The following is an 11199-nucleotide window of genomic DNA, read 5'->3' on the forward strand; positions in this document are numbered from 1 at the left end:
GAAATGCTGCATCTCAGAGGAGACTTCCAGCAAGATGGTGGAAAGGTGGATAGGATATTGTTGTTATGTGCCACTGAGTTGGTCCCAACTCACAGCAACCCTGTAAAGGGTTTCCGAGGAGCGGCTGGTAAATTTGACCTGACAATCTCGCAGTCCAGGGCATTATACAATAGCACCACACCAGGACTCCTGACACAATATACAAACACACTAAAACAAAGATCTGTGCCACCAAATGAAACACAGAGGGCAAGTCTGGAACCCTGAGCTGCAAAAGCAAGGTTAGAGAAGAGCACCAGATAAACTGGAAGGAGAAGCTGAGCAGGGGGGGTGAAAGGAGACTGGCTAGTGATTGGACAGCCTACGAGATGCCACCTGACCATCGTGAAGGGAGCAGCGTTAGAGAGACAGATGGTGGCCCGATGGCACAGATTCACAGGGGTGATGGAAAAGGTGGGACTCTTTCTTGCTCACCACACTCCCCTGGATAACATGGGAGGCTGGCCCCACCCTCTTCTTCCCCCAGCACAGACCTTGCTCTCTGGGAGTACAGAGCCAGGCAGTGTGAGCTACCGTGAGGTGATACCTACTGTGCCATGTTGGTGCCTGGATTCAGCCAGGGTCTGCTTCAGATCTGCCAAACCCACAGAGCCTCTAGGCCCGAACTAGATGAGCAGGAACTTCATACTCAGTCACGCTACCCCCAGATGGCCTCTGGTTCTGAAAGATACTGAAAGAAGCAATCTGAATGGCCTCCATGAACTACTTTCTGATTGGGTTTCCTAGACCTAGCCATCACCCAGGACTACAGGAGTTCCATCTAGGGCTGGGAACTCAGCCTTCTCATCCCTCCTCCACCCAGAGCTCATGAGTTCTGGTAGGAGCCGCCAGAGTTTTCTCTTCTTGGGATCCAACAAATACACTGGATTTTGTTTCTTCTTCCTTTCATTGCTTTTGTTTTTTGTTTAGTTTATTCTTTCTTCTCCTTCTCCTCTTTCTTTCCTTTGACTTTTATACTTTGCATCTTTACTTTTTGGGTTTTTTTCCTACTTTTTTTAGGTTTCTCATTTCTACCCAATTATCTTTGTTCATTTTTAGTTCTTGATTTTTTTTTTTTACTACTTTCTAGTTTCTTTTCATTTTCCTTCTCTTTTTTTTAGTGTTTATGCCTCTTCCTTTTATTTTCCCTTATTTTTCTCTTGTACAGTTTTATTTCTCTGCTCCTCTTTTCTCTTTTATGTTATATTTTTTTCTTGCTGCTGTCCACTTTTGTTTCTTTCTTCTCCTTTATTACATTCTGTTTTTGCTGTTGTTTGCTTGTTTGTTCTGTTTTGTTTTCCTGGGTGTGTTTTTTTCATATTGCCCACCCAGCAGGAAGCAGAAACTATGCCCATACAATTCAGCCACCACTGTACCCTCTGTAGCTCCACCCACTGGACATGAGCCAATCCCAGTTCCTATAGCACCTGATCCATGATAGACAGAAGCCAACACCAGCCAAACCCATCCTAAACTGAGCTGCATGAATGGCACATGGAAAAGAGTGTACACTTGTCATTCTCTAATCCTACCCAGCAAGAGACAGTTAGTGAGAGCCTAAGAACACACCAACATACAATCATCACTTAAATACAAATACACCACCACTGCAATGTCTCAGAGACAACAGAAGATTTTAGCTCATGTGAAGACAAAAGAGAGTGTAACTCACACAAATGACTAAGATGCAGAGCCAGAAAAGGTTTCTGAGGAAGAAAAGTTAATGGAAAAAAATGAGAAAGAATTCAAAAGAATGATCTTTAGGTGCCAACAGATTGACAGAAAAGCAGGGAGAACACAGAAAAAACTTTTAAGTGAATTTAGGGAAACACTGCAAAAACAAACTGATAAAATAAATGCAAATTCTCAAACAATACAAAACCAGCACTTAGAATTCCAGACGATTAACACTAAGATCTCAGATACGGACAATACATTGAGAAGACGCACAAGGGAGTAGACTTGAATTAATGTAAGCCCAAATTAGTAACACTGAAGATAAAGCTCTCAATACTAGTAAACTAGAAGAACAATCTGAAAAATTAATGAAAAAATCGGAAGGAAAATTGAGCTTTGTATGAGATACCATGAAGAGGAATAACTTAACAGATAGTAAGAATATTCCAGAACAGGAAGAGACAATTACAAGCACATAGAAAATTGTCGAAGAGTTGCTGAAAGAAAACTTCTTGGCCATCATGAAAGCTGAGAAGATAACCATTCAAGAAGCTGAGCAAACCCCAAACAAGACAGACCAAAAAAGAAAATCAACAAGATATGTATCATAATCAAACTTTCCAAAACCAAAGACAAGGGAAAAAAATCCTGAAAGCAGCTCAGGAAAAGCGAACAGTAACCTACAAAGGAAAACCAATAAACAACTCTGATTTCTCATCAGAAACCACGCAGGCAAGAAGGAAATGGGCTGGCATATATACAAAACTGGAGTCCTGGTGTGGTGCTGTGGGGTAAAGCACTGAATCGCAAAGTCGGTTTGAACCGCAAGGTCAGTGGTTCAAACTCAACAGCCGCTCCTTGGAAACCCTACACAGGGTAGCTATGAGTTAGAAATGACTCGATAGCACTTAACAACAACAATAATAATAAAAAATTTTGAAAGAAAAAACTGCCAACCAAGAATCATATAACCAGCAAAGCTGTTCCTCATATATGATGGAAAAATTAAGTCCATTTTCGGATAAACAGAAATTAAAGGAATTTGTAATACCAGACCAACTTTACAAAGAATACTAAAGATTGTTCTTTGGACTGTGAACCAACAAGCGTAGACAATAACCTAAGATTAACATGTAAGACAACATCCCCCAGAACTCAATTCAGATATAAGAGTATCCAAAGTCAAACAAACCTACAGACTGAAAATAGGGAACCAGAGCTATCAATTTATAATGAAGTCAACTACAGAACAAAAAGAGGGAACAGGAGAGATACAGAACTTCCAAATGGAGAGGAAGTCAAGTAAATTTCAAAATAAAATAGGCTATCTTAAATGGGGAAGAAATTAATAAATTATGGGATAACCTCAAAGAAAGTTAATACACCTTCATGTCAAAATAAAAAAGAGGATAATCAAAAAGATTTAGTAAACATTAAAACAGTAACATTGAATGGAAAAAAAAAAAATCCACAAACAAAATTAACTCAGATCAAAAATTTATATAGAGCAAAGAAACCAGTATCACCACAAAAACACACAGGAATCAATTCATTGTTGTTGTTGTTAAGTGCCGTGGAGTCAGTTCCGACCCATAGCAACCCTTTATATATCAGTAAATATACTGAATGTAAATGGATTAAATGCACCAGTCAAGAGTGTAACAGAATGCATACAAACTTTGGTACAGACACACAAGGAATACTATGCAACACTAAAGAAGAATGAAGTGAATTTGCAAAACACCTCATAACATAGATGAATCCAGAGGACATCGTACTAAGTCAAATTGGTCACAAAAAGACAAATATTGTATGCAACCACTTTGTAAAAAGTTAAGAAAAGGTTTTCTTGCTAAAAGAAACATCTATAGTAGTTAGCAGGGGTGAGAAAGAAAGGAAGATTATTCACTGGCTAGAGCTATGGTTGACATGTTAACTTGGCTAATGGAGCAGACAATATACATCAGGAGGCAGGTTGGCAGAGGAAAGATGAAGGCAGTGGCAGACAGAGGGAGGAATGCAAGAGTTAAAGTGAATAGAGGTAAATACTGTGAACTGATGGTACAATTCCCTAACTGCAATCATTGTAATGGCAAGGACTGTAGGATTTGGTGAATGTGCGACTGATGATCTGTTCTGTAAACCTTCACTCAGTTCACAATAAAATTTAAAAAAAAGATGCCTCTCTGGGAAGGCTACACTCCAGATCTCACAGGGCACTGTCACTGAGGCACATTTTAAAAGCTACAACTGACCAGCATCTGACAAGGGGATCCATTGTGAAAACCCATTCTGGTGCCCAGTACACAGGCTCCTTTTATGAACACAGCTCTCTCTTTCTCACTGCCCTCAAACTGATTTTCTCACAGTGACCCTGTGAAGAGATTCCAAGGCTGTACACCCCTCTGAAGCAGGAAGCCTGGTGGGTCTGAACTTCCAACCTTGTGGCTAGCAGTCCAGTGCTTATCCTATAGCATCACCAGGAGTCTTTATGAACACAGCAGGGCTATCTCACTGAAACCTTTTTCACTTTTAATCCCTAAAGCATCATGAACAGAATTGTGTTTTTGTAGCACTTTACAGTTTCAAAAGCATATTTCCATTCTCCGTCTCATTTGATACTTACAACTGAACAACTGATGACCGTTAATAAGGTTCCCTGTGGTTAGATTTTGAGACGTTTTTGGAAGTTCTAGACTCTCATGAAATGTGAAACCAGATCCAGAGAACCTCGTGTGTTGACAAGGACTTTTGAGAGTCATAGTGTATAAACCCCACTCTCCCTCAGACTTCGCTGCTGAAAATGACTTGAGCATTACCTGAATTCACTCTGCGTTAGAACACAAACCCATTCTAGGCCATGTGAGAACACAGATTAGAAGGATTTTTTTTTTAAATCTCAGATCATGATATTTTTGTTGCTGTTGTTAATCACCATTTAGTTCCAAATCATAGTAAGGCTGTGAACTGTGGTTCAAACCAACCTTTTGTTCCACTGTTTATCCTACTGTGCCCAAATATAAATACAAATGCACAAACACACGTATCTTTATAGAAACACATCCAATAACTGGGTTAATCCCCTTTAAAACTGGAGGGGAAAAGCAAAACACTAGTATTCCTGATCAGAGCAACGTTAACCTCAGACCACCAAGTAGGGGAAACAGCAGGGGATGTTGTATGACTAGGGGATTTCAAAATGGTCCAGATAAATGAGAATGTTCTTCAAGAAACACAAGAGGAAGTGACTGATGATACATTTCAGAGGCATACAAGAAAATAGCCAGAACTGCAGCCCAGGTGGAAAGGGGCAGCCCCAGTGAGTGTGGCTCTGCGTTTTTTCCTGGAGGCACAGCCACCTGTGGGGCCTCAGAAATCTGCTGAGCAGGAACAAAGGGCCCAGTGACTGCTCATCTCTGTCAAGCTTTCCTGGGGACATCTGAGTTACAGCTAACTCTGACAGCTTGCCCTCGGCATTTTATGTCACAAAAGGAAAGGCAATAAAGGGGTTCTCTCCTAGGCCTCAGGGTTCTGCCTAGAAGCAAGTAGAACTCTTGGCTTCTAAATCCAAATGCAGACCCAGGCAGAACACATGGTGGCTGGAGCAGAATGCCTCTCCTTCCCTGACTCCACTCCTGCCCCTTGCTGCCCTCAGTCCAAGAAATGCATTCACTTGCTGGTTCTCCTTTTTCTTCATCCCTCTCATTTTCCTCTCCCCTCTTCCAATCTTGGAACCCCATCTCCCCCACCCCAACCCCAACTTCCTCAGACAACACTGCCCGGATTCTAACCCGGAGGTCTGGCTTCCGGCAGCAGGAGCAGAGCATCTTCTACCTACCCATCCTGATAGCGGACAACGGGCAGCCAGCGCTGAGCAGCACGGGCACGCTCACTGTCCAGGTGTGCAGCTGTGACGACATGGGCCACGTCATGTCCTGCAGCCCCGAGGCCTACATGCTCCCGGTCAGTCTGAGCCGGGGTGCCCTCATCGCCATCCTGGCCTGCATCTTCATCCTACTGGGTGAGCAAGGGGTTCCTTTCTTGCTATGTGGGCCCAGCCGGTGTTTACAGGGGTCTTCTTCCCAACACAGAGGCTCAGAGCTGGTCCCCATACAGAGTGGGGCTGGGGAAGAACAGAGACACACACCCCTCCCTTCTTTCAAGGGACTCGTGGCTTCTTTGGCAAGGTCAGTGCACACAGTTACAAGCACCTGCCATGGTGGGCTAGGTGCTGGGACCAGACAAGAAGATATGTCACAGTCTTCACAGGAAGTTCACCTGGGCATCCTAGAAACAACATACAACTTGTGACAGGAAATGATGATCTCCTCCATTAATCCCTTCTTTCAGACCAGCGGTAGCTAAATACACACAGGTCAGTGAGCCCAGGGCAGAGCCGGGACTGACACACTGGTAGCCCTGTGTCCAGCAGCACTACCCTCCTCCTAGCTGGTCATTCCCAGGCACTGAAGTCATGAGCTCCTGGCCAGTACAGTGGGAGGGCTACTCTGAGCAATACTACCTGCTCACCACACTGCCCTGACCCCCTGACCACCTGACCCCATCACCACACTGCCCTGACACAGTGACTGGCTACAACACCCATCAGAGCATGAGAAGGGGCAGTTCCTCTCCACTTCTAAAGCCTGTTGACATCATTCCAGACAGAAAAGGCTGCATTAGGCAATGAAGCAACATGTGCATATAGTCAGGTTTGAGAACGCAGGCCGACTCCACCTGAAGTACCACTCCCAGTCCAGTACTTACCTACAGTACTACACCAGGACTCTTGGTGAAGGGTCATCGATCCCTAATGAGAGGAGCTAACCCAGGAGCTGTGTTAACACAATGCCTGTGCGATGGCACAAGTCCAGGTAGTACTCTGTTCTGCTGTGCACACGGTCACTATGAGTCGGAACCAAGTGCATGGAGCCTAACAACAACAGTCAGGAAACCCTGATTAGGGTCTCCAAGGTGCAGCTAATGGATTTGAACCACCAACCTTGTGATTAGCACTGAAAGTCTAAGTTCCCAGAAAGAAAAATAGCAAAGCATTTGGATATTCAATTAGAATAGACGCTATCCATGTGTGTCACCAAGAGATTGATTGAAACTAAAAAATGAAGCGCCTGAGAAAATCAAATGCCAACAATTGGAAGGCTTTTTAGGTGGGCCTGTGACATATACTTCTAAAAAAAGGTTAAAATAGGAGATGTGGTTTCAGTTTGGTGTTTTGGGTCAGTTCTACATGAAAGGGAAAGTACTGTCCTGAATGTCCATGTTGACAAAAGAAAGCCTTACTGCAGTTCTGTGAGTGTCCCCAAGGTGGCACTGGGAGCCCTTAAATGCCATGTAAACCTGAGAGAGGACTGTACAGAAACTGGCTCCAAGGAGAAATTCCCAGACTGTCTTTGCCTTTTCTAAACACCTATATGACAAGTTCATCCCAGTCCCCCAAAATTAGAAGGTGCCATCATTACAGAAGAACTGCTTTAAAGAGGATGGCTCCCACAAGGAAGTAGTATGCAAGGAACAATTATTACATCGCTCCCCAGCCCATGTGTTATGTCTTTTGAATTGTACCAAGTAAAGTTTTCAGGAGCTAAATGAAACAGGGCTATTGTAAAATCCTCAAAAGATTCAAGCACTCACATTCTAGACCCCAACCACAATTGAGCAGGCCTATTGGAATGCATGCCCATCCCACACTAAACACAATTCATAAAGCTGTGAAAGGTGTGGATTGCAGTTAACAAAATACTATAGTTTTGTTGAACAATGAAACACCACTTAATTCTGATTTTGCAGTGGGTTTTTCAGGTCTCAAACATGTATCTACTTTCTAGAAAATCTTAGGCCCTCCACACTGTGCTTATACTGTTGTTGGAAAGTGGAGTCAATTCTGACTCATAGGGACCGTTTTAGGCTATAACTCTGTATGGGAGAAGAAAGCCTCCTCTTTCTCCACGACTGTGCCCATGGTGTTTTGTGAGGTGCTGTTGGATCAGCCTTTGGAGCAGTTCTACTCTGGGTATGGGTCACTATGAGTTGGGTCACTGTCACTTGAAGGCAGTGGGTTTGGGTTTGGGGGCCGTATCCCTATGATTAAGTTACCCTGTATCGGGTGTCCGAGGAACAGCTGGTCAATTGGAACTGCCGACCTTGTGGTTCAAACCAACCTTGAGGTTAAGTGCTTCTTCCACAGCGCCACACCTGGCTGGTATTGTTAGTGTACCTACTATCTACTTAGACTGCAAGATCCTAAGAGAAGAAACTGTCGTATTGAACCGTGTATTCAACCATTCTCTACCATGATGGTGGTGGTGTTAGGTGCTGTTGAGATGGTGGTTCCAACTCACAGTGACCCTATAGGGTTTTCAAGGCTGTAAATCTTTACAGAAGCATTAAGCTTCATTTTTCTCCCGTGGAGTGGCTAGTAGTTTTGAAGTGCTAACTTTGTATTTAACAATCCAGTACTTATCCTCTAGCACCACCATAGTGCCTAATAAGATCAGGATTTAGTAAACACTGACTGAATCTCACATGCACACAGCATGTTCACTTCAAATCCCATTTCTCCAATCAACCTCCATCCAAATTTGAGTCCAGCTTCCCATGCTCAAGTCAAGTCCCTATCCCTGACAGCCTATCAGCCTCTCTGAAACCCTACTCCTTGTAGGCCACACCTATTTTTACACATACAAAAAAATATAAAATCCACTGGCATCAAGTCAATTTCAACTAACAGCAGCCCTCTCCAGGGTTTCCAAGACTGTAAATCTTTCCTGGATCAGACAGCCTCATCGTTTTCCCTCAGCAGCAGGTGGGACTGAACCATCGACCTTGAGGTTAGCAGCCCAGTGCTTATCCCACAGCACCACCAAAACTCTTTAGAGAAAATACAAAAGAATATATAATTGTGTCCTGTATACACAACTTGTCTCCCAAACTAGTCGGAGAAATATTGACTATTAACAGCATTAATTGCCATTTACAAAAAGCTCATTCTACATTCAAATGTTTCCAAAAATCATTTTTGTCAGTTTTATGAGTCAGTCCTTAATCTGCTGGTGGGCTCATGGCTGGACTCATTTTTCTCCCCTTGGATAAACTGGCTCTTACTCTGCAGTGTTGTCAAGCTGTCACTGTTCAACAGCTGTAACAAAGCACACCAGAAGAAAAAAAAAAAAAAAAATCAATAGTTGTTCCAAGGATCCAACCTCCACAAGCTTCCTGGGAAACGTTTTCAGTCACAGAGACAAACAGCTCAGTGGGATTATGGTGCTCTCTCCTTTAAACCCCAGCGAACACATCCTGGGGAGAAATGCATTTGTTGGAATCAAATTTTATTCCAAACCTCTAAGGGCACATCTAGCAGCATGGAGCTTCTTGGATAACATGATGGATTATCTCAAAGGTCGCTGCTCAGTCCCTCCCTTGCCTGGGCACCACTGGATCGAGGCAGTCACAAGCCTCTCTCCCATGGACAGCTTTTCGAGTCTGAGGCTGCTGGGCAGGGGTCATTCCTGCTCGCTTTTCTATTTTGGAGAAGGTCTAGAAGGACTATACCTTTGGCTCTGCTTTAGCACCTGAGTCAATGTGCAGATGCCCTAGAACGTGGTACTTCCGGCGGAGACTCTGGTTACCATCTGACGTCATGAAGCAGGCTGCACCTAGAGAAGACATCCTGAAGCATGGGGCTCCTAGGGAGGAGACTGACGTCATGAAGTGGGCGGCTCCCAGGGAGGATGCTTTCCATGTTAGAGTCGGAGCGAGCGGGGCTCACTCCTCCGCAGGCTGCAGGGCTTAGTTGTCGGGCTGGGGCTGGACGTTGGGGTGCGCGCGCACACACACACGGTTTCAATGAGGCGCGCTGGTGCAGAGAGACTCGGAACCACACTAAACTAGTAAGGGATCCCTTCCCTAGCCCGGGTCTTGTTCCGGTGGCTTCCTCCCAGGGGCCCCGGCAGGTGCCTAATGGCCGTCTCTCCCCTGTCGCCCCCAGTGCTGGTGTTGCTCATCCTGTCCATGCGGCGCCACCGGAAGCAGCCGTACATCATCGACGACGACGAGAACATCCACGAGAACATCGTGCGCTACGACGACGAGGGCGGCGGCGAGGAGGACACCGAGGCCTTCGACATCGCCGCCATGTGGAACCCCAGGGAGGCGCAGGCCGGCGCCAAGACGAGGCAAGACATGCTGCCCGAGATTGAGAGCCTGTCCCGCTACGTGCCTCAGACGTGCGCCGTGAGCAGCACCGTCCACAGCTATGTGCTGGCCAAACTCTACGAGGCCGACATGGACCTGTGGGCGCCGCCCTTCGACTCCCTGCAGACGTATATGTTCGAGGGCGACGGCTCTGTGGCGGGCTCGCTGAGCTCCCTGCAGTCAGCAGCCTCAGACTCAGAGCAGAGCTTCGACTTCCTCACGGACTGGGGGCCCCGCTTCCGGAAGCTGGCGGAGCTGTACGGGGCTGCGGAGGGGCCACCGCCCTTGTGGTGACGGAAGGCGGGGAGGCAGGCGCTCCTTCTCAGGCACGTGCTCAGCAGATGCTGCGCAGCCGCGGTGCAGCCAACCCACACGAGCAATACTGTGCTGGAGAGTCCGATTGGGGTGAGCGGGTCGAGAAGGGCTCTCTCTGGATCAGCTTTACTTGGTTAGGATAAGTTAAAGAATCAAAAGGAAACTCAGAAAGAGGAGGGGAAATATCCAATTCCCTTTTTTTTATTTTCATGACCGTGTTTTCAAAGACTTGGAGTCCAAGGTATTAGGGCACGTTAGGTTTTCCTTTGCCAGTCCCCAGACCTTTGCCCTTTGCCACCACAAAGAGGCTCAGATTCTAAATGCAAAGGTGGAAATAGACAGGCCCACATTCATCGTACAGGTATTTCTCACCATTTTAACAGTTTCACTGGCTCATCAGACCCCAGAAACCAACCCCCACAAAAAAACAAAAATTGTACCTGAGATTAATCTATTTGTTTTGGGAAGGGTGGAATTTCTTTTAACCCTTTTGACAGAAGGTTAAGACAGAATCCGCCTTGCATGGGGCCGAGGGGTGGGAGGGTGAAGGAAGGAAGAGACATTGACTTTGTGCTCAAGTTTGATGGCTGAACCAAGAGTTGTTGGCATTACAACTAATGCCGTTCCACCTTAGAGTGCTCTTGCTGTCCTCTCAGCTCTTCAACTGTGCGCTTGACAAATTGTTCAGAATGAAACCGGAAAATCTGCCTCTTTTGCTGTGTAGATGTCTCTTCCATGTGCCAAATGGGAAGATTAGATGCTACCAATGAAAGCCAAATAAAAAGAAGTGTCTGATAAAAGCATGGGTTAGAGGGTTTTCCTAATCTGTGTGAGGTCAAACCCAAGGGATGTTTACATGCTGTAGATAACCTACTTGAACAAAAATCAGTATTATAGAGAAGAAATGGATGTAAGAAAATTACATGTATAAGTTTTGTATATTTGTTAATAATTTTG

General features: G+C 45.1%; 1 protein-coding gene across 1 annotated transcript in view; it reads left to right on the forward strand.

Moving 5' to 3' along the window:
* CDH20 (cadherin 20, type 2) overlaps window positions 1–10584 on the forward strand; it is a 74380-nt gene extending 63796 nt beyond the window's left edge. Inside the window, exons 10-11 of the mRNA XM_006837532.1 lie at window positions 5486–5737; window positions 9722–10584. Of these exons, the coding sequence (XP_006837595.1) occupies window positions 5486–5737; window positions 9722–10221 (752 nt within the window). The 3' untranslated portion in view covers window positions 10222–10584. The remainder of the gene's footprint in view (window positions 1–5485; window positions 5738–9721) is intronic.
* The last annotated feature ends 615 nt before the right edge of the window (window positions 10585–11199 follow it).

The sequence above is a fragment of the Chrysochloris asiatica genome, unplaced genomic scaffold, assembly GCF_000296735.1.
Source record: "Chrysochloris asiatica unplaced genomic scaffold, ChrAsi1.0 scaffold00021, whole genome shotgun sequence".
Lineage (NCBI taxonomy): Eukaryota > Metazoa > Chordata > Mammalia > Afrosoricida > Chrysochloridae > Chrysochloris > Chrysochloris asiatica.